The sequence below is a fragment of the Equus caballus genome, chromosome X (assembly GCF_041296265.1).
Source record: "Equus caballus isolate H_3958 breed thoroughbred chromosome X, TB-T2T, whole genome shotgun sequence".
Classification (NCBI taxonomy): Eukaryota; Metazoa; Chordata; class Mammalia; order Perissodactyla; family Equidae; genus Equus; species Equus caballus.
Genome location: NC_091715.1, coordinates 106,603,705 through 106,631,425, shown reverse-complemented (window position 1 = coordinate 106,631,425; position 27,721 = coordinate 106,603,705). Strand labels below are relative to the sequence as shown.

Sequence of the window (27,721 nt, the reverse complement as noted above, 5' to 3'; positions counted from 1 at the left end):
TAGTGAAAAACTGTAGACTAGGTTACATTTCTTCATTACATGAGACAAATTTTCCTTACATTTTCTTTTTACACAATTACTCAAAATGGTAATTTTGTTCTGTCATTTACATATTGTTTGCTGCATTATGAAACAGTTTAAAAGATGTTGGAATAACAACCTAGGTCCTAGGAGATCACATATTCTGAAACGGTTCCTTACCCAATGTTACAGGAAAGAAAAACTTACCTTTCCTGGGTAATCAGCTGTGCTTTACTCACCCTTATGATACATAAAAGATTGTACTTACAACAGCTAACCACCAGAGGGAAGTGTTTACTCAATTATCCTCTCAATACCTATTGTGTACCAAGCCATGTGCTGGGTATAAAAAAGTAGATAGGACATGGTGCCCACTCTCAAAGTTTACAGTCCGATGGGGAGACAAATCAGTACACAGAAGTGCTATGATGGAAGTATGCATAGGGTGCTCCAGGGACACAGAGGAGGAACACCTGAACCAAATTAAGGACAGGGGAGAGAGGTATAGAGCATGGGTGATAGCTTCCTGGAGAAGGTGATGCCTGAGCTAAGTCTTCAGGGACAAGCAGTGGTCAGCCAGCAGAAAACAGGAGGAGTATAAGTTCTGTGAGGGCAGGTGCCATGTTCACATTGTGTTTCCAATGCCCAGCACAAGGCAGAAATATGCTTAAATATTTGTGAAATGAATTGGAACAAAGTATAAAGTGCAGGTGGTAAAAGGGCATGTTAGAGAGGTAGGCAGGGTCCAGATCACGATGGGTCTTAAAAAACGTTATCTTAATGGTGACGGGGAACAAACTGAAAGGTTTGTGGTAGGGGAGTAACATATGGGCTTTTCATTTTAGAAAGCTCATTCTCACAGCAACGTAGAAAATGGATTAGAGAGGACAGCATGAGTCAGAGAGACCAGTTAGGAACAGTGGTTTCCGAAATGAATGTGGCATGGCCATGGTCACTGCCTTCAAAAAGCTTATAGTCCAACAAAGGGAACAAAATGCTATCAGGTAATTCCAATACAGCAAAGTAGGCAGTGTAACAGATGTAGGTGGCAGAACCAGTACTAGAATCCAGGTTTCCTGATCCCTAGAGCCAGGGCTTTTCCCCGAGCCCTCCTTTCACTGCCTTTCACAGCCACAGAATTATGTAAGGGAAGGAGAGCAGGCCGAGCCATTGAAAGATTATGTCTTCTTTAGCCTCAGACTGAACTGTGGGGAGCATTTAGCCCCATTTTGTACTAATTCTGACATAAGCATCCCTCCCCAAGACCCTTGTTTCTAGGAGAAGACTTCAGCATCCTGATACTCTCTGTATACATATAGAGCAAGGAATCTCTACTTGAAGGACCAGGGAAATTCACACTCTGACAACTAAGGTTAGGGAGGGCATTATTCTGAGTAAGAAGTCATTTTTTTCTGAGACAGGGGACTTTTGACAACAAAAGGAAAAACAAAAAACCTGGTTCCACATTCCCTAAAGGTAGATGGACACTAGAAGAAGCAAGGGCCCAAATGGGAGAATGAAAAAGCGGAAGAAGAGCCTATACTGCTCCTAAATTGAGGGGGTGGAGTGAGGTGGAAGAGTGGGAGGTAGGGAAAGAAGATGGAGAAGGACAAGGAAAGAACGTCAGTGGGAAGGGAGGCCTCACAACAATACCCAACTCCATGACTAGGTAACAAAGACGTCTTGAGAACATACTTCCAGGGGTCTCAACTACCTCATGCTTCAGGACAGAGACTAAAGCTAAGGCATTTCTATGAGGCAAAGCCCAAGTGGGGATAAATGGGTCCTGGAGAGAGCACTTGGTCAGGTTATCTTGGTGGGGATGGTGGGAGAGTGAGCGAGCGAGCAGGGGCACTCTGTGAAGGGTCCCTGGGAGTCCTGGGGTGGAAGTTATTTTTACTGAACTAAAAACCAGAATTAAAACTGGAAATAGTTAAAAGAACGGGCTTAGAAATCAGACATCCCCAGGTTATTCTCCTGGTTCTGCTGCTTACCAACCACCTGTCTGGTCTTGGGCAAGTGACCCAAGTTTTCTCTTCTGTAAATGAGGCTAATACTAGTATCTAGCCTCATAGAGTTTTGTACATGTTTAGTAAACAGCAGAAATAAAGCACCTAGTACATTTGCTGAATATGATAGATAGTCAATCAATTGTTTTGTTTTTACTACTACAGTGACGATGACAATGACTGTGACTACTACTGCCATAACCACTATATCTTCTGGGGTTTTTTGCAGAACAAATAAGCAAGCACTGTTTTATCATCTGATTTATTTTTATTCAGTTTCTGCGTCTGTTTTGCTTTCTGAAACGTACTGGGTCACAATTTGCTTTTCTCTGAGATTGCCATGTTCCTTTTCTTCTTCTTCTCACACCTAAGCACCTAGATCTCATTCCTGAATGCAGTACCTCCACACTGCTGGACAGAGTTTGCCTTGCCTCTGAAGGCAAGATGGCCCCTCTTCCTACCAGGAGCCAGACCATCACCTACTCCCTCCATTCAGAGCAGAAGGCTCATGCCAGGAGGGAGGGCAACTGCTGATTTCTGACAAAACATCGATTACATTTCACATCCTTGGCTGGGAAGGAATTTGGCTGGCCCAAGGTTGTTCTTCTCTGTTTTTTGCTCTGGGCTCCCCCATAATTAACACAATCCCCCAGACTCAGGGCCCAAAAGATATTAGAAGAAATAGATGTGTTTCCATGTCCTCTGCGATGCTCCCTGAGGGAGAGGACCCCATCTGTCCTGTACTCTGAGCTCCAAGCATAGTAGAGCTCTATAGCGTGGAGGCTCATCAAAATACTTGTCAATGCATTGATGAATATGTACCTTCCCACAACCAATTCCTGCTCTACAGAGCAGAGGATCCACCAGTTAGCCTGCCTGCAGTATTGACGACCAAGACTGGGAGGCACTTGACAAAAATATAAACAGAGAGGGGGGTATTATGAAAGTATTACTCGAGTCAGAGATGGCCCGAGGTTACACCAGCTCATCCAGAGAGCCTATCCTGATGGGTTCTGCCTTATGGTGGAAAGCCCTGAGGCTCACACCTGTGTATGTGAGTGTGTATGTGTCTGTGTGGATATAATGCCTGTAATTCATGGTGTCTCACCACCGTTACTAGGGCAAAACAGGAAGGTCTGCGTCCCCCACCCCTATACTTGCTCAGACAAAAGGCTACCTTTTGGGAGCTTCTTTTCCCTTATAGGTCTGCCCTTAATATTTCTCTTAACCTGATTTACCTAGATATAAATGGTGAGGGTATGAGGGGGGCCCAAGTGTGATTTACTTTGGGTCTTTACTTTCTGCCTGAGGCTCAGGGCTCAGGTCCTCACTTTGGAAAGTCCAGTAGCTTCTAGAGAAAATATAAAGCAAAGAAGAAGGAATCTCAACTTGCTGGGAAATTCCAAAGAGCTGATCACCTTAATACATTGTTACTGTTAATCAAAGAAACCATTAATTAGAGTTGTGTAGTTATGATAACTGTACAGTTGTGATAGTTTAGGAAGCACTTTCAGATATATCTGAATTCTATATTTGAGCTTCACAACAACCTTATGAGCTAGATAGGGCAGGAATTACTGTCCACATTTTGTGGATAAGGAAACCGAGATCCACAGAGGTACAGTGAATTGTCAAAGTCATATAAGCTAGCAAGTGATGGAGTTACAACCCAAACTAGGCTTTCTAATTCCAAGGCCAGGGCTCCTTCAAATTCCCCATGTTCCATTCTAACCACCAAAGTAATCCTGCCCTTTGATCACTCTCTTTGTAACTATAACTTTTTTTGTTGAGGAAAAAAATACCCTCCCTTTTTTTTTCCTTTTTCAGGATTTTCGTGTGCTAAGTTTCCATTTCTTCTCAGCACTTTTTCTCCCAGGAGGCATCAAAGTAGAGTAAAAAGAGTTCTTGATTTGAAGTCAAGCAGGCCTGTGTCTGAATTTCAGCTTTGACACTTACAAGCTGAGTAATATCAGACAAGTTACTTAACATCTCTGAGCCCACCTTTCTGACAGGTAAAATGGAAATAATATTACCTATTTCACAGGTTATTATGAGAATCAAATGAGAAAACAGAGATAAGGGTCTTAGCACAGAACCTGGAATATAGCAAGAGTTAAATAAATATCGATTCTCTTCCCTACTCCGCTCCCACTCCATCCTGCTACTCTAGTCTGGGAATATGCAGTACTTCTTTCCCAAAAAGCTGAAATTCAGGCTTTAATTTACATCTATACTTACTCATCTTACTGTAAAATAGGATGGCTGACATTTCAACTCTCAATAGTTTATCTCCATAATCTTTTGTTGGTGAATTGAGATAGTTCTGGAACTTATAACTTGGAAATATGTATGTGTGCATCCATGAATGTGTTTCTAAATCATTTAAAGGCTTAAGTTATTACTCAGAAATTACTTCCATTCCCTAATCTGGATAAATCACTCTTTTGAATCTCATCTAGAATCTAAAGGGCTGGGTTGACCTTATTTTGATAGTGAGCTAACTTATTTAGTTCCTTTGTTCTGAACATACTGTAGGAATTCAGGTCCATGATCTCTGAGAGTCCAGATCATCCATCTTGAGCTCCAGATTCCAAATGTACTTTCTAAGGAAGGATGCATCTACTAGCAGCCAGTTTCCTGTGGGCTGTCTTTAGACAGTAATGTGCCTTAGTTCGTGCACCTGGATCTTTCCCTGTTGTCATATTCTCCTCACTGAGGAGCTTCAAACATTGTGACAAAAAAGGGAGATAAATTGGGCATGGGAGAAAACTGGGCTAGTCCTGAGAGTGGGGAAATAGGACTTTGATAAAAAATGGATTTGGTAGATAAAAAATAAGCTAGGACATAGAAGATTTTGACTGGAAAGAGGGTAGGGAACACTTTTAAATGTTTTTCTCTATATATTTTAGCATTATTTTGCTGGTTGCAGCATATGTCACTATCAACTTTTTAAACATTTTATTATGAAATTTCCTAAGTATATTTAAAACTAAAGAATATGATGAAACCTCATGTACTCATCCCTCCAGCTTCAACAGCCATCAACATTTTGCTATACTTGTTTAATCCGTTTCCCCCTTTTTTGTTGGAGAATATTAAAGGAAATCCAAGACATTATATTATTTCACCCCTAAATACTTCAGTTTGCATTTCAAAAATAAAAGGATATTTTATTTCATAATCACAATGATTAAAATAATTCCTTAATATCATTCATCTAATGCTTGTTCCATATTTAAGTTTTCCCAATTATATAAAAAATATACCTTTAGGGTTGATTTGTTTCAATCAGATACTTTATGAAAAGGACTTTAATACTGATTTTTCAAAGGCCATGTATACTTCTAATGAATAATTAAGTACTGCTGCTTCATAGTGAAAAAAATAGAAGACCCCATCAGTACCATGTAACACTTCTACTTTAATTATTGACCCTTAAAATTCTACCTTCAGAAATGTATGTCCTTTATGAAAATGCAGATCTCTGTACAATGGTTTCCATTGACTTGTGAGGCATTGTGAATTTCACTGTCCCAGAAAGCAAGTCTTGAAGGAGATATTGGAGAGAATAAAAAGTCATTGCTGGGCAGAACAAGAAGAGTGAGAAAGTCAGGGGATGCAAGGGCGGGGGAAACTTCTTAAGGACCAAAATGGGGATATTTAATTGCTTAATCAAAATTGCTTCTGATTTCTCTGACCTCTTTCTGTATTGAAGCAACCCAAGCCCCAAAGACTCAAGGGTCTTATTTGCCTCCTGGATGATATCATCCATCAGTTTTGTTGACCCTAACCCTAATCCAACGGGAGCTCCTGCTCTCAGCTACTGCCTGGCATCCAAAAATTTTTCTCTTAGAAGACCAAGAAGGCTAGGCATAGGTGACTGAATTCAGTTGCATTCTGTAACAGAATGGTAAAGGATAACATAGGAAAGCCTCATCTGCTCCCTTGTACAATTCTGTAAATTGCCTTGGTGAACAGAGATTGTTGACAATACGTATTAATAACTTTAAAAGTGCACCTTTGCTTTAAACTGTCAGTTGCGCTTCTAGGAAACAAATATTCTTAAAAATAGAAGGAGAAATTACTTTTTAAAAAAGGATATAGTTATACTGTGAAACCTACAGATGAAGTAAGTAGGTTTCAACTAAAATAAGCAAGAATATAGAGGATTTGAAAAAAAAATCTATCAATAAAACAATGCAATAGTTACATACAGAACTTTGTACCCTATAGAAAATATACATTCTTTTCTTCTATTCATGGAAGATTGACAATTGATCATGTACTCAGCCTCAAAGAAACACAGAGTACACATACATTCAAAGAAGTAGAGATTTTATAGTCTACTTTCTCTGATCATAATTCTGAAAAGTCAGAAGAAAATAAAAATATGAACCCCTAAATCCTTGGAAATTAAGAAACACTCCTAAACAATTTTGGCATCAAAGAAGAAATCAAAACTGAAATTCTTGATTGTATAGAAAATAAGGAAAAGGCCATACTTAATAACAAAATCTAAAGGATACACTTAAGACTCTATTCAAGAAAATGTATAAAGATTGAAAATAAATGAATTATTTTTTCAATTTAAGAAATTGGAAAAGGACAATAAAATAAAAGAAATCAGAGCGAAGGATTTCATTTTTTAAAAGCCAAAATTAATGAAATCAAAATGAAACTATCATACAAAGGATAATTAAAATCAAAGGTGGGTTCTTTGAAAATCCTGATTAAGGAAAAAGAGAGAAAGCAAAACATAATAAAAAACACAATACTAACAATGGAAAAGGAGATACACTCATAGATACAAACAATAGTGTGCTGGTAAACACTTAACAATTGGGTCCCCCAAAAAGCCAATATTTGTAGTGCTTGCTGATTTCCATCATGTAAAAACTCCCACCATGGTCGACTTTAAGCTGCCAATGTAGTCACTAAACCCAAAGATGGGAAGAAATGCACACAATTGGCAAGCCAACTCCAGCACACCACTGGATAGATATAAAAGTAATTACATGGGAATATTATGTGCAACCTATGCCACACAGTTGAAAAATCTATTAAATACTACCTAATTTTACCCAAGAAGAAGTCACAAAACCTCAAGAGACTGATAACTTTAGGTCATATTGGAAAGGTGATTGGAGATGTGTAAGTTTTTTTAAAGACTCCAGGTCCAGATGGTTTTAGAACTGAGTTCCATAAACTCTTAGAGAACAGATTGTCCCCATGCTGTTTAAACTATTGAAGACCACAGAGAAAGATGAAAAGATCCCAAATGCATTTAGTGAATCTAATATAACCACCATACCAGAAACCTAAAAAAGATATCAGAAATAATAACACTATAGATTGATTTCACTTCTGAATATATACTGAAAAATTCGAAATAAAATAGAAAAAATCCAAAAGGGCAACAAAACAATAAAATACTATAACCATACAGAGTTTATTCCAGAAATAAAAGAATGATTCAACATTAGAAAATACATCAAAATTAGGGTTATATTAATATATTCTAAAAAGTTTTTTTAAAAAATTCAGCAGCCAACCCAAATAAAAACTCTAAATAAAAGACAACTTTTAAATATGCTTTTAAAAAATAGCAAACATCATATTTTTATGAAATGTGAAGGTCCTTCCCAGATCACCATCAAGGCAAGGGTATCTGATATCACCACTATTATTCAACAGTGTTTTTAATGTTTTAGCTGAGGCAAAAGAAAATGAGAAAATCAAATAATTGGTATCAACGTTGGTAAAGAAGAGATATAAGTACTTCAGATAAACCTAAGAGACTTTATATTTAAAAAAATCTAACATTATTAATTTGGTAAGATTATTATACATAAGAAAATACAAAAAATCAAGAGCTTTTCTCCATATGTTGTTTTAAATGGAAACAGAAATGCAACCCATTCACAACCAGGACAAGACTATAAAATACCTAAGGATCAATTTAACAAGAAAGGTACTGTACCTATTTGAAGAAAACAATAAAATATTAAAGAGAAGATTCCAAAAACATAACCTGAAAAAATGCAGATATATATCATGATTCTGTTTGGGAAGATTTAACATCATTTCTTCCCAAAATTAATATATAACTGCAATACAACAATGATCACAATTCAAATTTAGTATATTTTTTAACTGAATAAAATTATTTTAAAGTTCATATTAAGAACAAAATATCCAAGAATAGCAAGGAAATTATGATGAAAAAATACCAGATATTACCAAATATTAAAAGTTACCATAAAGCCACTCTAATCAAAATAGTAAGGTATTGGCATAACAATAGAAAATTAAATCAATGGATCAGAGTAGAGTCTAGAATAGGTCCAACTAAGTACATATGGACACCCATTAAACAGCAAAGGTGGCATATCCATTTGATGGGAAAAGGACTGTTGTGTGAATAAATGGTCTTGGTATAATAGCTATTTATCTAGAAGAAAACAAAACTACATATCCTAAAATAAATTTCTAAACCTCAGGTCCTAAAATAAATTCCAATTATATTAAAGACTTAAAATGCAAAAAACGAAAATCACTGAAACTATGAACAGAAAGTTTAAGGAGTAAAGACCTTCCTCCACAAGCCAGAAAAACCAAAAGCCATACAGGAAAATATACATAAATGACAAACTGGGAAAAAATCGCCACATATGACAGATAAAGGTTAATATCACTAATATAATAATATAATATTGACGATATAGATATAGATACATTCCCCTTTTCACCTGACTGACATCCTCTCCCTGGGCCTTTTCATTCTCTTGGTTTTAAGTGTGACCTATATGCTGATCACACAAGCATAGATTGATTCTCCTTTAAATTCATGGTGTCCAGCTTCAAGCAGGCTCTCAATATTTCCTATTAATCCTATATTTGTCTTAGCAGCTCCCTCCATATCTCCACAGTAGCTAATTCAAATCTCTGCAGTCGTCAAAGCTCCAACTCTGCCACCTCCCATCTCACTCACAGTAAATTCATTGCAAATGATTTTACTGCCTTCTTCACAAAGAAAATAGGACTCATCCCAGAGAATTCCCTCCAGTTTTCACAACAAACCAATAAAGAAACCTGTATCCTCAACCATCCTTCCCTCTTTCTCTTGCATTACAAAGAAGTGGTATCTCTCTTCCTCTAGAAATTTCATCCCTTTACCTGTGCTCTGCATCCCATCCTCTCCTGCCCTCTTAGGGTCCTCACTTCATCAATATTTACCTCTATCTCCTTCAACTTCTCCCTGTTGACTGGCTCCTCATTAACACCTAAAGATATTTAAGTCTCATTTAAAAAAAATCATCCATTTACTTCTTCTGGAAATACTGTCTTCCCTCACCTTCCTCAACACTAATTCTCCTAGTTTTCCTTCTGTTACTCCAACTCCTTTGCCTGTACCTTAAAAGCCAGTATTCCAAGAGTTCTATCATGTGAACTCAGTCTTAGGTGATATCCATTTCTAAGGCCTCAATACCACATATATGCCAGTGCATTGCTTATCTTTTAAAAAAAAAATTAAGAGCTTTTGAGATATAATTTACATACCATGAAATTCATCTCTCTTAAGTGGAGAATTCAATGATTTTTGGTAAATTTACAGAATTGTGGAACTATTACCACAATCCAATTTTAGAGTAACTCTACCACCCCAAAAAGATCCCTATTTGCCTAACTTTATCTCCATCCTGTCCCCTTCCTAAAAGTTAGACCCATATATCTAACTGCTTACTGGCCACTTTCGTTCGCATAACCACAGGCACCACAAACCCAGTGTATCCAAAACTGAATCTGTCTCCTTCCCACACCCTTTTCCATTAAATCTGATTCTTCTCTAATGCTCCCTAAATGAATGAACGGCACCACCAGCCCCTCAGAAATCCTGGGCATTGTTCTCAACTTCTCTTTCTCATCCTCCCACCTCCAATTAATCATCAAATCCCATATATTTTACCTCCTAAATATAATTCAAATCTATTCCCTTCTATCTTTTATTATTACTTCACTAGTTCTGTCCAGTAGAATCTTTTCCCTAAATTAATCCATCCATCCATTCATCTATCCATCCACCCAATAAATATGCATTGAATGCCTACTACCTGCCAGGCACTGTGCTACAACAGTCACCTAACTGGTCTCTCTGTCTCCAGTCTTATATCTTCTTGATGTGTTTTTAATCCAGGAACCAGGCAGTTTAATCTCATTAAAAACATACTACTTCCAAGCTTAAAATAGCTTCATATTAACTTTCAATTGGCTTCCCTCTGACCTTGGGATGAATTCCAAACTTCTTAACACGGTTCTTAAGGTCCTTTGTGATCAGGCCCCTCCTGCCTCTCTAAGTCTCATGTCTCATCACTCCCCTTGGATAAGTCACTTAGTTATCTGAGTCTCCTCATTTGAAAAAATGAGGATAATAATAGTGCCTCTCTCAGTGGTAGCTGAAAGGATTAAATGAAATAATACATGTAAAGCACTTAACACAATACCTGGCACATATTAAGTGTCAATAAATGTTAGCTATTGATGATAATGTTAGCCTTCTTTGATCTCCCTCTCTTCTGAACTCCTACAGCACACCTACCACATACTTGGTATCACACAATTTAGCACTCAATTATTTTATTTTGTATTGTTTACCATGGCTTCATACTGTTAGTTCTGCTTCCCCAACTACACTATAATATCCTAGAAGACAAGGACAGTGATTTACATACCTGCTCTATTCCCCCGTAGCACTTAGCACAATGCTAAGCACACAGTGGAGTTTAATAAATACCTTTTTTTTTTTTAATAAATACCTTTTGAGAAAGGTTCACAAAGGAAAAAGTGACAGGGTTTACTGACTCTCTATAAGGGTAGTTATTTTTTAAAAGACCATAAATAATAAACACCAAAACCCTGGGAACACCATTTGCTTTCACCTCCTGGGCTAATGATGTGTCACTGGGTTAGCAGCCTTAAAGCGGGTTAGCATTAAGCATGGGGCTCGGCAGTACTCACTGTAGGTCAGTGGGTTTTTTCAGATGGTTTGCTGCCAATATCCTGCTTTTGACAGAAACGGAGTGTGAAAGCATGAAGATGTTTAATTCTACTCCCTGGCATGCAGACAATATGCAATTTGCCTACTCATCTGTGAGATCATATTTTTTTACTTCTAAAATATAAATGTTCTCTCTGTGCTACCAATATAATATAAATTCCACTTCATTCGAAAGCCAATGGAATCCTCCTGAAGTGGTTTGGATTTCTTAGCTGATGGCAATCAGAATCCCAGAATAGCCCCAAGAGGATAGAAGATTCAGAGCTCTTCAGATGCTAGAACACCCCACCAATTTGGCAGGAATTTCACTGTATGTGCACTATATAGTAAACTGGCATCTTGTGATTGTTTTCCCCTTCCTTTTCACATACTTTCTTGCCATCTACCATCGTGGTCCTTTCCTGCCTGGTCCTCTCACCCTCTTCCCTAATCCTCCTCCTGTCCTGTGCTTGCCCCTCCATGTGAGATGTTTCTAAGAAGACGTCTTTGTGCACTCGTGAGCCTGCTGTTGTGTGCCAGTGCGCAATTACCTGTATGTTGATTGGGAATGGAGGAGCTAAAGGTGGACCTATTTGGTTCTATGTGACATGGACTCCCACTGGTACCATACAATCTTATAACTAAAGTTTTATTGGTTTAGAAATTATTCCAAAGCCAATGATTTTCTTGTGCCTTTGATGTTACTAAGGAGAAGCTGGAACGGGCCTGGGATATGGAGAATAAGAGGGGGGGAATTTCTCTGAACACAAGAGGCAATGTTTCCAATCAGAGGAAACAAAAGGCAACCTCCTCCGATTGTTTCCCAGTTTCTCGCTCTATATGGGGAAAATACCAAGGGTTTGAAAAGAACTCTTAGAGGGGAAAAAAGACAAAGGTCAAAGCAGTCCTCACAACCCAGTTTAAACACTAATTCTCTCACTGGACATATATTATTCTTTCCACATATATCCTCATTACAATACCGCCCCCACACACACGAAATGAACACCCAGGCAGCCATCTATGAAATAGATAGACAGCCACATAGCATGTGCAAGGGCATTAAGATGCATGACCTATAGAAAGCTTATCACCACAAAGAAAGGCATCCTGCTCTAGATACACACCGAGCCATTCCCACAGGAACACACACTCATGTAACACACCCAGACTGGTTATACAGACAGATGTCTGTCCTTACCCAGACCATAGGCACAATAATCAGCAACCTGCAAAGCACTGCACATAGAGTCACTGATTGATGAATCTGGCTGGCTTTGTCCTTCGCTTTAATGCAGCACAGTGGTTAAGAGCGTGGACTCTAGAGTCTAACTGGATGCAAACCTTCACTCTGCCACTTACCCCCGTGTGACTTTGTACAAATTAGTTACCTGCTCTGTGCCTCAGTTTCCCCAACTGTAAAGTGAGAAGAATAACAGTACTTACCTCATAAGGTTGTTGTGAGAATTAAATGAGCTAATGCATGGAAAGCTCTTAGGAGTAATGAGAGCTCCTAGAAGTGCCGGAGATGGGGTAAACTTGGATTCAAGATTTGATTTAGGTGAGGGGAGAGGTAGTGGGAATGGGCTGAAGTGTGGGATTCTCTTTCTGTCCTGAGGTAGTAGAAAGCTGATTCCCAGGGCATACATGCACTTCTCAGTAATCATTCCATCAAAGGACATTGGTCCACCATTAATAGTAACAATGCAGCCACTCTTTTCCTGAGGAAATCTATATATTTGCTGTCTTTCTGGTATTATATTTATTAGTTACAGTCTGTTTAAATGTGACGACATTAAGTACACTTTTGAGAGTAAATCGTTACTGCAAACTCGTAACCATTCAGGAAAATTTGTGTTGTGCAGAGACTACTTTTCCTTGCAACACAGTAATGCACACAGCCCCAGAAGGAGGACCCAGCAAGGCAGTCTCAGGAAGGAAGTGCAGGTCCCACAGTAAACTGACTGCATGCCTGGCATCAGTATTGATTTCTGGAGCTGCCCACTCTATTTTCACCCCTCACTTGGGTCTCATGGCACAAAAATAATCTGAGCAAGTAAGTGCCTTAATAGCACGGATTGCTGATTCCTTCTGCCAACTCAAGCAGTGGTCCCCACTCTGCTCCCTACCCACAAAGGGCTGTTAGGACAGAGAGCTGCTCTGGGCTACCAGAGACGGGCAAATGGCAGGGGTACCTAAGCGGTTTACCATGGAGTCAGGAATGCCAAGCCCCCAAATAGAGCATCTATTTTTCTAGATCCGTTTAATGAAGGGAGAAAAACAGTGAGCATCCTAAGATGTCTTCTTTCTATCTGAACACAAAAGAATTAGTGGCAAGTAAACAAACAGTGTCTCCAGCGGGCTGCATAGTGCAGCGGAAAGAACATGCACTTCGGAGTCAGAGAGATGCAGGACTGAACCCCAGCTTACTCTATGTGTGACCTTGAGTAAGTCATCTAATTTCTCTCACCCTTAGGTTCCTCATTTGTAAGACAGGAATATCTACAATGGTATTATGGGATTGTCATAAACACTAAGCGAGATTAAAAACAAAAATGCCTCTAGCACAGTGCCCAGCACATATGATTCAAACGTGACTCTCCCCCTCCCAACCCCAGCTTACCATCTCACACAGCTGGACTCCTCTAGACAGGCAGCGACAGAAAGGGCATTTTAATGGCTGTGTGCATGTCCGTTATCATGATGGTGGTGGTGGTTTCAGTTTTAGTTTTTTGTCTTTGTTTTGTTTTGTCCGTTTGTTTTTTGGTTGGGAGGTGGCAGGAGAGACTAAACGTAGGGGTGGAACTGGAAACATTTACAGGTACAGAGTAAACTTGCTAGGGCTTTAGCCTGAATTATTAGAATTCCACCAACTTTCCAAGACCACACTGGAAACGGGAACTTGGGCAGATTGTGCCAAGAGTGGAGCAAGCAGGAGGGTCCAAAATTAGGCAAGTGTTCTGGTCATTTAGTGGGTAAGCTGGAATTTGAACACTGAGAAACAGGAACTGGAGGAGGAAGGCAGCATATGGGAAATGGGGCTATAAAACGAACTTCATTGCACCAAAGGAAAGTGCAAAAACAGAACAAGAGTGAATGCCTATATGAACTGTTTTGACTATGAAAACATGACCACACCAGAAAGCTTATATGCCCTCTAGATGTGCGGGAGGAGGGGAGGAAAACAATATTAATCCTAACTCATTTTATCCTCACAACCCTGTCGTGTGTCCATACCCCCCAAAAGTCTCAAATACAACATTTAATGTCCCCCAAAATTTCATGTCCCTGTAATATAAAGAATTGTCACCAAGTATATTTGAAAAAGAATTGAACACATTAGGTGTCTAAAAAATTATAAAGTGTTTTCTTTTCTTGCATAAACATAGGCTATGCCCAGGGGCTGGCCCGGTGGCTTAGTGGCTAAGTTTGCATGCTCTGCTTCGGCAGCCCGGGATTCGCAGGTTCAGATGCCAGGTGCCGACCTAAGCACCGCTTATCAGGCCATGCTGAGGCAGGTGTCCCACATATCAAATAGAGGAAGAAAGGCACAGATGTTAGCTCAGGGCCAACCTTCCTCAGCAAAGACAGGAGGATTGGTGGCAGATGTTAGCTCAGGGCTAATCTTCCTTAAAAAAAAAAAACAGGCTATGCCCACACTTTGGATTGCACAGTTGATTTAGGTTTTCCATCTATTTTAAATGTCAATTGCCATATACTTAACATGATTGAATGCAATACTCTGAATCAGTCATTTCAGTAGCATAAATGAATAGACTGACTAGGTCACTATGCACTTATTTTCTGTTTTTCATGAAAACCATTTTTTCCACATGCAATTCCACATTGCTTTCAAAATAGCTATTTAATTCTCACGAGGCACTGGGAGCCCAAATCCTCCTCAGGACTTATTAAATCTGCTCCGCTTGCTCTTCCATGTCTCACAAAAATACCCACAGAACATTTCAGCTAATAAACATTTCAAAATCCCAAAGAAATCTCTCTTTTTAAAACCACTAGAGATGAAAACATGTGTCCCTCCCTAAAACTTTTCTTTGCCTTTGCTTAGAAGCAGTAATCAAAAAGAACTGGGGCAGGACAGTAGGCAAGTTTACTTTAGCATCAACTTAAAGAATGCCTGAGATATTTTTGCAGAAGAGCAGTGAACTTCTCCCCACTAAATACAATTTGTTTACATTAGTAAGTGAAAACCAGCAGCTTATTAAGCATAATAACCCTTTTTAGTGCACCACCTTTGCAGAGTTACTGGTAGTGGTTATTAAATAAGGTCACACGGCTGAGATTCTCAACATTTTTAGTGCTGCAATTTCATTACCAGTCCCCCTTCCTAAGGAAAGTTCTAGTTCATGTCTGTTAAATTTGAAATTGATTGTGAGCATTTGGGAATGACTATCCCTCCCCACCCTCAGAAATAATGATAAATACCTCTAGAAATCCTGAGGTCAGGGCTAAGAATCTCTAGCAAAGGTGTGGTACCCAGAAATACTACTAGTATCACTACTAGTAACAATTGCTCCTATTATTACTCCTACTCCTATCACTACTACTACTACTACTATCACCACCACCATTTCCTGAGCCTTGACAATCAGCCAGACAGAGTAGCAAGTGCTTTAACATATACTACCTTTTCCTTCAAGGTATGATGAGTCCAAGTTTTATAGATGATGAAACTATCTATAGGCTATCTGAGGCTCAGAAAGTTATGTGTTCAAGGTTACCCAGATAGCAGGACTCCTGTCTGCCCAACTCCAAAGCTACCACAGCACACTGCGTCCCAGAACCTACTTACCATTTCTAGAAGGAGCGAGTTGTAGAAACTGAGGCTTTGGAGCTGGGCAAGAAGGCCCTGGGTTGGAAAGGTTGCTGGAAGCCAAGTCAAGAAGAGAAATAAAGCATGTGTGGTCAGAGTCAGTGGATCCAGAGATTCCTGTTGTTAGCTACCCAGTAACAGAATAAACAACTAGAGTATTGCGTATGTTTGTGTCTGATTGTCCTGCACTTCAAAAAGAAAACTACCATTCTATTTTCTCTTCACCTTCATGATCAAACTTCTCAAAGCCTGCATTTCCTTACAACTCACTTCCTCCTTGACCTCTCTGAATCTGTCTTCCATTCTCACCTTTCCACTGAACCTTCTCTCAAAAGTCACAATGATATTTTCCTGTATGATGTCGCTGCTCCAATGGATCTCAAACTTTCCACATCTTGAAGGCCTCGATTCCTTTGCTATTCTGACCCCATTTTGTTGGTTTTCTCCTCCCTTCTGTTCTTTCTGTTTCTCTTTTGCTCTCCTCCAGAATTCACATCCCTATCTCATATCCCTTACTTACTACAAGTCATCCTCATGATGGGTCAGGAACCACTGGTGATGAACAAGGAACATCTAAGTGGTGTGTACCTTGACCTTGAAAAAGGAAGTGTAATGGGGTGGTTAGGGGCACAGGCTCTGGAGCTAAAGTTCTTGGATTCAGATCCCCACTCTGTTACCTACTAGCAGCATGACCTTAGCAAATCAGTTCAATCTCTCTGGATCTCAGTGTCTTTATCTATAAAGCAGTAATAATAACAGTGTCTACCTCACAGAGTTGTTGTGAGGATTAAATGAGTTAACACATATAAAGTGCTTACCTGGAACATAGAAAATCTTCATTGTGTTACTTATTACGATAGTTTTTACGAAGGTAATATTTAAAATGTTGATTCTTTCCACAAGCGAATAATTTACTTCTAATATTTAATTGTTTAAATGCGCACCATCCCTCAGTAATCTCATGAAAAGCTCCAGAGTCTTTCCATTTATTTTTGGAAGGTCGGTTTGTTGTATTCCAAGTGACAAACAACTGGATTGATCTGTCCTGGGCCTTCTCATTCTACACATTCTCCATGGTTTGAAGTGCCTCTTAGATGCTGATGACTCCTAAGTCTTTATCCCTTTCCCAGACCTCTCTCCTCACCTCCATATCCAGCCATCCAGCTGCCTACTAGGCATCTCCTACCTGACTCTGACCCACAGCACAACAAACCTCACATGTCTAAAGAGAACTCCATCTGTATTTCCTAGCCTGGTTAAAGGCGACATACTCATTCAGTCACTCAAGCCAGAAACCTGCGGATCATCCTACTATTCTCTCACCCCTTCACGCGCTGCAGCTAATTGATGACAAAGTAATACTGATTCTACCTCCTAGAAGTGTTTTGAATTTATCCCCTCCTCCCTAACCCTACTGCCACTGCCTTAGGTTGGGCCTTCGTCTCTCTCTGGATCAATAAAAGCCACCTAACTGGTCTCTTTGCCTTCACCCTTGACCCTTGACCCTTGCCCCATCCTGCATACTACAGTCAGAGCAATCCTGAAATGCAGATCTGATCCAGTTATTCACCTGCTTTAGATCCTTCCAAGGCTCCCCGAAGTCTTCAGGATTAAGTCCAAACCCCTGTGCATGGTATACAAGGCCCTTCCTCATCTAGCCCCTAGCTACTTCTCCACACTCACTTCTTGCAGCGATTCTCACATCTCACATTCTGGCTGAACCAAACTTCTGGTGGTTTCCTGAACACCTCTATGCTGCTTACCCTTTTGTGTTCTTGCATGTGACCCCCTTCAGTCCCTTATCTCATTTTTGTTCGCAAAATTCTACTCTTATTTCAAGATAACTTGATTTTTATTTCCATTCTACAGTCTGTCCTAAGTCCCTCAGGCAGACTTAGGTGTTTCTTTCTCTACGCTAGCTTGTCATCTTACACTTACCTTCATTACAGTAATTATTACTTCACATTATATTTGACATTTTACCTGTCTGGGTAAGCTCCTTGAGGGCAGGGACCAGTTCCTATTTATTTCTATATACCCAGTGTATGCCCAAGTGCGTAGCATACCATTTTGCCCAAACAATTTGCTCATTTCCATCTCCACTAAGACCTCTGCTCTCTGTCTCAACAGAGGAAGTAATTTATTTTTCCTCCTTCAACATTTGCCTAAAATGCATTTTCTCCATTAAATTTTCCCTGATCACACTTACTTCACTCTAATCACTTCTTCATTTTCTCATGCCCTCGGTGCTTGTAAAAGACCCTTCCAACAAACATATTCGTGCCGTAATGATTTAGATTCTATTCTTTATTCCAGCTCAACTACTCTAAAAGGTAAGGATCATCTGCTGGAATCATCCATAGCAGTGGCTTTTTTAAAAATTAATTTCTGTGAAAACACCTATTTTTATGCTTGGAGAAGCAGTCAGACACCAATTCTTGCCCTTGCCAAATAAAATAGCCTTTCACAGTGAGGAACAGGAGCAGAAAGGAGAGAACAGCAAGCCACCTACAGTTTGAACTCTGGGAGAAAGACTTCTGAAAGCTACTGAAGTTATGACCTGGTGGCAAGACAGAAAGCTGAAATTCCCCAAACTAAGGGAAGTCTCTCCCTCGCTTTCAACTCATCTCCTTTCTTTCTTCTCTCTCTTAACACTAAAGAGCAGAGCCACCCAGCCCCTTAAAAGGCTTGATAAGAGCCAGGAAGAAATCAATCTGCCCATGGAGTTTGTGGGGTAGACTAACCCATTGCACTGCAGCAGTTCTGGAGGAGAGGAAAACTGGGGGCACACCAAATATCCAGGAAAGTGCTCTAATATGCTCAGTGCCCTAAAAGTTAACAAGACTAAGTAAGCAAAAATGGAAGGGCTACACTACATTCATTTCTACTCCCTGGACTGCATGCTGCTTTATAAATACTCCTCTTTCGCACTCAATACTGTGTTTTCCCTAGCTGTACTAAAAGTTCCTAGAGGCCATCAACAACGTATGCTTCTTTTGTAGCCTGCAAATTGCCCACCACACTGAGTACATAGTGTTTGCTCAAGAAATGTTATTGACTGACTGATTACTAAGTATTTAACTACTTTTCTTCCCCTCAATATTTTTAGGAATGCTTATTATTCTTAAAACCGTGCAGTCTTGGAAGCCAAGAGGAAATATTCATCTGTTGGTATACATTTTCCCTTGGTTATGCATTAAACAGAGATTTCCTTTGGAAATGTAAACAAAGGATGCCTGATGAGACAGGACAAAGAACTATATATAGAGATCAAGTGGCCAGAGCAGCAAGGTCAAAGCAGGCCCTTCCTTAGCCAGAATAAAGGAGTCTTGGGTCTGCCTCTCCCTCCTTCCCATGCTCTCCAGCCCCAACAGAAAATATTTCCCAACTGCCTACCCTCTGAATTCTGAAGGCTGGGCAGCACCTATAACAGGCTGTATTACTAAAGAATTCAGCTAACAACTCTGTGGTGATCCTAATCTTTGTTTCTGTAATAATAGGAAGACTGCAGCTTTGTTTACTTTCTGAGGAGAATAGAGAACAGGGAGAAATAACCAGAAGAAGGAGGCAGTATTTATGGCCCCTTTATGAAAAGTCAATCTGTGACAAAAACATTTGCAGACAATAAGGAAAGGGAACAGGTTTGGCAGGAAAATAACCTATTCCAGTTTTCTCAGAAGTGCCTTAGCTGGTATCCTCCACCCCTGCCCGGTGTGAAATGCCTGGTTTATACTGTGAATATAGTCATTCTCTATAGACAAACCTGGATGCAATAAAATGAAAAAAATTCAAATCACCCTTCAGTGTCTGGCTTTCATGACAAACAGTATCATAGTATTTATTTCATTTTTTCAAGTATTTATAAGCATTTATGAAGTCTCAAGTCCCTTCTTTAACTGCATGTGTAATCCCAGGGCTTGTCCTGAAGCCTTCTGGACACACAGGCTCTGTGCCGAACGAGCATAATAAGTACCCTGGATTCACCCTATTATTACGGGGAAGTTTAGGGCACATCCCTAACCTTTCAGAAGGAATGATATCATAGAGCACAGCCATGGTCTTCCATAAACCATTCTGTAGGGCCGCTGTCAAAGATAGAATTCTAAACTGAATAGACTATGGAGTTAACTCCCAAAATACACTCTCACCCTTGACATGTAATGCAGTATCTCATGATTCATTTTTATTCTGTTGTCTATATTTCCTGCACATGTGTATCCACATCAGGGTGGATTTGTGTAGCGTGTAAGCCCTCTGAGGGTAGATACTGTGTCTATGCCATTTTCTTTGTACCTGGTAAAATGCCATGCATAAATAAGTGTTAGTAAAAGGTGACCTTTTCTGGGCCAGAGCAGACAGTGGCCTACACGCTGGATTTAACAAGCATCCCTAAGGGAGCCTCTTAAACACCTCCTTTGCTGGTTCATCGTGGGGCTGCTCTTCCCTCCTACTTTGCTTATATTTGGCAGCACTAGTGTCATGTCCTGAAGGCTCCAGCAGGAATATTAACTTCAGAAAGGCACTGTTAAAACACCACACAATGATGCATTGTTTTATGAGACTAGCTCCTTGCCACTTGAAAAGAGCAGGGCCCTGACTATAAAGCGTTGATTGGTGCAATGGACTGGGAAAGGTTGGAAGATTGCTATGTTTGGGTGAGGCTGGCTAGAGCGATAAGCTTCCCAGGGGTGGGATGATAAGATGTTAGAGAGGTCCTAAAGTGAATAAGCCATGAAAATAAACTGCTTACTTTGCTAATTTGACTACAGCTTGCTCTATACTTAATAGTCTTGTTGATGAGAATGAGGAAGATGATGATTATAATTTCTAACCACGTTTTATTCACTATTGGCTGTTACCCCACCCTCAATCATGCAAATTTTAAACCAAGGGATTCCTTATCTTGTCTCCTGCTTACAATACTTCCTTGTCTTTTCACCAGTGTGGGTTTCTTAAACTGTAATCTAACAGCATAATCAGAAGGTTTGATAGAGTGGAACACAGAGGGACTCTGATTAGCTGAAAACCACTGTAAAATGCCTTCTGTTTTCTTTCTCCCTCTTGGAAAGGATGAGACCAAAGAGAAAAAGAAGAGAATAAAGAAAGTAACCATTCACAGAATCATGATCTGTGAAATCTGGAAGAGACATCAAAGGTTATGTAGTCAGTGAAACCCCTCATTTTATAAGGTAAGGATACTGAAGCTGAGAGGCTAAATGACTTACTCAAGTTCATACTACCAGTTAAAAGCAGTCAAGTCCAGAACCCAATTTTCCACCTTATACTCCAGTGTTCTTTCTTTCCATTCCTCATGTTTCTTCGTAAATTCCCCACCCCATTCCACAATCTCACACCTGAGTTTAATGGGTATACTATGTACCCTACATACAGTACCACTCTCTTCCACAAATGGAGTGCCCAGCAGGGATTAAATTGCTATGGTATGCCCATCATACAAGTATACCCTACTTTAAGAAATCCAAACAATCAGGACTGGTTACTCACATAAGAAGATTCTTTGCTTTATGAGAAGATTCTCCACACACTCTTAAAAGAGGAAACCCCAGGTGGGATTAAAAGATGAGATCTTAATAAAATTATTTTATTGCTTAAAATAAAATAAATTTGAACCATTACACTTATCTGTCATACAGGTAAGATTAGAACTAGACTATCAGGTTGTAAATAGAATTAGAAACATTTTTATCAAACTACTGCCCATGAGGAGTCCTATAATATTTTACCCGACCCTGTCTACACTTTAATCCCTACCATCACCTCTTCAACAAAATCAACACAAAACCAAATGCTACAGCTGAAGTTTCATGCTCTCAAGAAAGGGAGAAAAATAACTTTCTTTTATTACATCCACTTATGAAGAAGTCGACTCCTCTTGTAAGTTCTGTTCTGAGATTTTACGTTAAATCTAACCTATGTTGGTGAAAAATCTGGAAAACCTTATACTTGTATGACACTTTATAATTCACAAGCAACTTTAACATATACATCATTTGTTGCTGACAAGAATAAGTGGAAAGGTGATGAGTGAAGACTAGTAAGGTGCATGGGGACGAAGGGAGGAGAGGCTAGGAAGAGAAGCAGCAGTCCTGATGATACTGTTACAGAAACAATATTGCACTGAACGAACCTCACCCCACCCCAAGGACCCAGGATTCCCAACTTCCCTGACAGTCCAGCAATCTCTTTAAGGAGCTAAGATGTTCAGTTTGCTGAATGAAGAAATACATTTCATGTCGGATTCTCATACTGCCTGCTTTATGGAAAGGAGGAGGGATTGGCCCTTGGACTATTGTCTCCCCGACCCATTACCACCACCTATTTATTTTCCTTAACAATATCTATCCGCCACTTTTCTTGGAACAAGCATCCTAAAGGAATGAGACTTCCTAGAACTACCATTCAATCCTTCACTCCAAATGGCTGAGTTACACTCTGACAAAACTCAAGTGCCCCCAAAGAATTGCCCAGTCCAGGTCCTCTGAAAGAATCACAAATGTTTCTGTCACGTACCTCAACCTGCTGGCAGATCTGTATTAGTTTAGCCATTTGATTTTCTAGTTCACTGTTGCGCTTAACCAGGTTGGTGAGATTCATCTCCAGAGTTTGCTGCCATCGCAGAGAGGAAACAGGGAAGAGGGGAGAAAAAAGAACAAATGTTCAGTGAGCTTGAGAACCGGTATCATGTGGAGGTCAGTCAATCAACACATATTTCAAAGATTCATTGGGTACTTGCTATGGAGCAACTGTTCTAGGTGCTAATTAATAATGCTGTACATTTGCTCCACATTGTCATTATTGGGGAAAAGATGACTTTGTGGATGTAGGAATTTAATGACATTAAAGCAACTTTATGTTTTCTATAATATTTTTAACTTTTTAAAGTATTTCATAGTCAATATGTCATTTTGGCTTCATAGTAACCCTGTGACATAGGGAGAACAGGTATTATTCTCTCTTTTACAGATCAATAGACTAAGAAAGTGATAATTTATTGAGCAATTGCCAGACATTATGCTAGATAATTTCATATATATCATTTAATAATCATCACAACCCATGAAGTAGGCGATGTCAGCATTTTACAGATGAGAGAACTGAGCTTCAGAGTGGGGTAAAGTGTTTTTGCACTGTCATATAATTAGTATGTGGCAAAGCTAGGACTGGAACCCAGGTCTCTAGCCCTTATTCACAGCTTTGCCCCAGTATTCCATGATTCTTTTGTCTTTCTGCTGATAACTTTGATATTTATCAGTAGGTTCCTTCACAAAAAAAGACGATATTTTAAGTGTGCGAGTCATTAAAATCTAGCATCGTAGCTTCCCTTCTTGGGCACTTAATAGCGCATGGAGATGCCAGACTTCAAATCGCAAAGCCTGGCTGTATCAAGATAGGACATCCATTGCTTACCATTGCTTACTGGTGCATAACGTTTTTAGGTACTCATTAGAAGCATTTTGCACGTCTGTTTAACATAACGTAGTTCTAACAGTACTCAAAACTCAGCATATTTTCAGTTGAGCAAGCTACTCTCTCTCATTCCTTATATGAAAAAATAGAACGTTATTCACTCTAGATTGATAATGGGCTTTTTTATTCCGCCGCATTCCCAAGTCTTCAGCCCTGAGGGCTGCTTCTCCTCGAGGACATGCCCCAATATCCACTCCTCTCTCACTCACCACCCCAACACTCCCACAAAATCTGTTCCAAATGTAATACCCCAAATTCCTGGCCCTTATTCTGCTGGCATTCCTTCCCTTGGTCGTGTTCATTGCTTCATTGCCGTCTCCGTGGTTCCTGTGGTTTGTTGTTGTTCAAAGTTCATGTTTTTGGTAGGGAGGATGAGGGGGGCATCGAAGAGTGGGGAAGAGGGAGAGGACTCATGTACTTGGCCTCTTTCTCTACTACTAAGTAGCTATGGCTCCTTAGTATCCTTGGCACTATCCCATAAATCTATCCCGGAGGATGTATTCCCATGGATATGTATTTCTAGGATGGACAGTCTGATCTCACTTGTTCTCAAACTGGATTATGAGAACCAGGTTAATCTTTGCTTCCCTTCTTGCCAGATCTCTCTCAGTTTCTTTGGCTTTATTCCCATGAAAGTGATTTTTCACTATTTATTCCATTTTTCTTGGCTTGGGCACAGTGTCTCCCCTGGCCTTCTTTAACTCCAAGACCACCTCAATCTGTGGCCTTCTCCTTAGCAAGGACAAAGAGAGGGACGAAGGAAAAAAAGGGTAGCAATCATTGATTTGGACATGATCTCTAAGCTAGGTAGACGTCAGGGGAAAAAAAAGAAATGGCAGTTCAGAGATTTAATACAACAAAAGGTATTGAGCACCTACTCTGTTCAAGGTGCAGTGACTTCAGAGATAAAGAAGAGGTGAAATTAAGATGGATGTTGAAGGATAAGTAGGATTTTAATAGACAGAGATGGATGCAGGCAGTGTGTTATAGGCACAAGGATAGCACAAGCAAAAGTAAAAGGGTATAAAGTAAAGGACATGTTCAGGGAACATAAATTGAGTTTGACTAAAACAGAGGGTACAAGACAGTAGTGGGGGACAAGGCTGGAAATGGATATCGAAGCCCTGTTATGAAGGTCTTGAATGCCTAGGTAAGGAGTTTGTAACTATTTTTTTTTTAAGCAGTGGGGGCTTACCAAAGGCTTTTGAGCAAGATAATGACATAATCGGGGCTGCATTTATGAGATCAACCTACCAGCAATATGTGGGGGCAGACTGAAACAGGAGAGCCTGGGGGCAGGGACACTGGTTAGGAGGAGGCTGCAATATTCAAGGCAGTTGGTAATGCAGGTCTGGGCCAAGCTAAGAGGATAATTGAGAGAAACATGTTTCAAGAAAGGATTTGTCGCTGTCAAATACGCAGAGAATGCAAGAAACATGAGGACTGATAAAAGGCAGCTGGATTTGGTAATTAGAGGTCACTGGTGACCTTTATGTCAGCATAGTCAATGTGGAGGCTATAAGTCTGGACTCCTCTTCAGAAATTTGGCCATAAGGCGACTGTGATAGAGCTGTAGTTTGATGAAAGGGTCCAGCTTAAGTTAGAGAGTGGACACTGTTAATGGATCCAATCAGTTTGTGATTTCCTCTAGCAGAGTGGTTCAGATTCCTAGATCAATGGAAATCCACAGATCACAAATGACCATATTGACATATTAGGTAAATATAATGTAGACTGATGAACTCAAAGAAAATACTAGAAATCTGTGTTTCAAACTGTAGTGTGTTTCCATTCAAACATGGGATTCCACGGGGAGAATGTTTTCCAAAGTATATGCAACCTGTTGCAACACTTGTCATGAAACTGATATCTTATAAATAATTCATAGTGCGGAGCAGGACTAAGATCCCTGCTGTGTGTTCCTCATTTATGGCCCACAACTGAGACTCACAGCTTCTGTAAAGCCACTGAAAACAAAAATTAAGGCTGAACACATAATTTGGGGTCTGGTTAGACTATGGACCTTGGGTTACCATCACAAAATTATGGCAAATGGTTATTTTGCTCTGGCCCCCTAGCAGTTTGCAGAATGCCAGCACATTTTAACAACACAGAACTAGAACTGACAAGATGACTCTAATTTCAACCTTACTTCATTAATATGAAAATGCTTTGAAAAATAAATCTTTGGCTAATGAAAACACCATCTGTTGATGGCTTTTTGCCACTGTTTTCTTACATTACGGGACATAATTTGAGGAAAACACTGAACATTTACTTACTCGCTTCCTATTCATTTACAAGGAATTAAAGCCTCCTCTCAAACTGGCATTGATTCTCAATAACGAACATATGCAAAGGGAAGCGGAGAATTGAAGCAATTACGCAGTCTATTTCCCCACCCTTCCTTATCATGCCTAGCACTGACGAATCATTTAGAACCAGAAATTCTGGGCCACTCTAGGTTTGAATGATTTCACTGATGTGGCCAAGCAATTATCTTGTCTATACTCTGACTGAGGAAACAAAACGGATACATATATGTGTGTGTGTGCGTGTGCATGTGTGTGTGTGTCTGTATGTGTATACAATCTCCTTATGTAAAACTAAACATGTCTCTTTGTTGTTGTGTTGTGGTTGTTTGGTTCTGAAAAACTGTTTTGTTTTGCCCTTTTCTTGTGCTGTCCAGTTAATGACCAGGCCAGGCTCCCGCTGTCCAAGCCTAGTTAGTGCATCTTTCTCAGAACAGTTGAATGGCGACAGTGAGAGAGCCAAAGTGACAGGGAAGATTGGAATGGAGATATCTGCTGGGAGGAAACCGGGACAGGAGGTTGGCAGTGGGAGCAGGATGAAGCTCCCATTTCCTGCTGCAGGAGGTTACCTCTGGGTCCTTCTGTGCTTCTCCTGTGTGAGGGTTAGAGAAGCCATTTGAGCTATAAAACTGTGAGACCCTCTTCACCTCCAGGTGACTACATCATTAGAGTTCTCACAAAACTGTACGTGTGTCTAAACAGCACAAAGCGAGGGAAAGATTTGGCTGATTTGCATAATTGAGATTTTAAAAGGCCCAAAGTTAGCTAAATTGGCAGTCTACACTGATTCCATTTTTACCCAAGTTCCACTTCATTTGTGTCATATAGCTTCAGCCTCCTTGTGTTCTGTTACAGCCTTCCCAAAGAGGAAAATGTGTTGCCATTTCCGAGAAAGCCAGGCACAGGCTATTCTTCCAGACAGTATCCCATAAAAAGAAACGGCTTCTCTAACCCTCTGAAATAATTGCTGGCTTCTTTTTTCACTTCCCTAGACAGAGGTTATCTCAGCTAACTTTCTCATTGGCTCCCTCAAGAAATCTATACGTCAAAACACCAGCTCTTCATTACAGCCAGAGATCCCCGTTTTGGCACACACTTGACCATGATCTCCACTTGTCATGCTCCGTGAAGGCACGTGTTTTCACATGTATATGAGCACACTTATATACACCTACCTGACTTAAAAAGGGGCGGAGCTTTTCTGTTTGTTCTATTGAAACATCTATTATTTCCATTGAATGCCTGTATTCTCTCTTGCTTTCTGAAAGGTACAAGGGGAACATTATCTAAACCTAGACAAGATCCCAACTGTTTTGATGTGAGAATTGAGCCTTGGGGGGTTTGGGGAGAAGTAAAGGGAAGAAAGGCCAACCCATCTGAAACTCAAGCCATCCCAATTGACAGAAGGCAATTTCATCTTTAAAAATTATCTGAGCCCATGACTCCGTTACTATTCTTTGACACGCTCTTTTTTGACATCCTGCCTACTCACCAATGTCTCCAGCTCTTCCAAAAGCCAGGAGCCAAAATCTTAGCACATTTTTGGGGTCACATTCTGCCTTCTTTTTTTAACTGCTTGTCTTAAAATACTTACTTTGCTTTTGCTTCAGTCTGTCACTTTATGTATCAATTACATACGGCCTTTCAACAGCAGAACACACCATCTGGTCCACAAACTGAAGCCCACACCCTTATGCCAGAGTTTACTCCTTCCCCAAACATTTATTTGCTGTTGCATAGACTTGGGCTATGTATCAGAATGAGATGCGGGTGATAGACTGGATGTATAAGGTCTACTCAGCTTGAGGTTTGTTAGGGAATAACCAGACCGGTCCTCCAGCCAGGTGAAACAGGTTACCATCCCTCTTCTTTTCAGAAGGTTCTAAAATCATCCAGCAAAGACTCACACTCCCTCAGTCAGATTATCAGAAATGCTACACAAACCATCCTGCATTCTTTTCTTTCCTCTCTCTTCAGGTGCATAGCATGGTTAAATCTCTACCTTAAATGTGTAAATTATTAT

The 27,721-nt window shown here is 40.0% G+C and overlaps 1 protein-coding gene across 13 annotated transcripts in view; it reads right to left on the bottom strand.

The window, feature by feature from the left end:
- The window catches only part of MID2 (midline 2), a 78,621-nt gene that overhangs the window by 29,759 nt on the left and 21,141 nt on the right, over positions 1-27,721 (bottom strand). For 9 of the 13 annotated variants that reach the window (XM_005614397.4, XM_070256850.1, XM_070256854.1 and 6 more), the window contains one exon: positions 22,430-22,525. The exons of the other annotated variants lie outside the window; for them this stretch is intronic. In XM_005614397.4, coding sequence (XP_005614454.1) covers positions 22,430-22,525 — 96 coding nt within the window. The remainder of the gene's footprint in view (positions 1-22,429; positions 22,526-27,721) is intronic. 13 annotated transcript variants of the gene reach the window in all.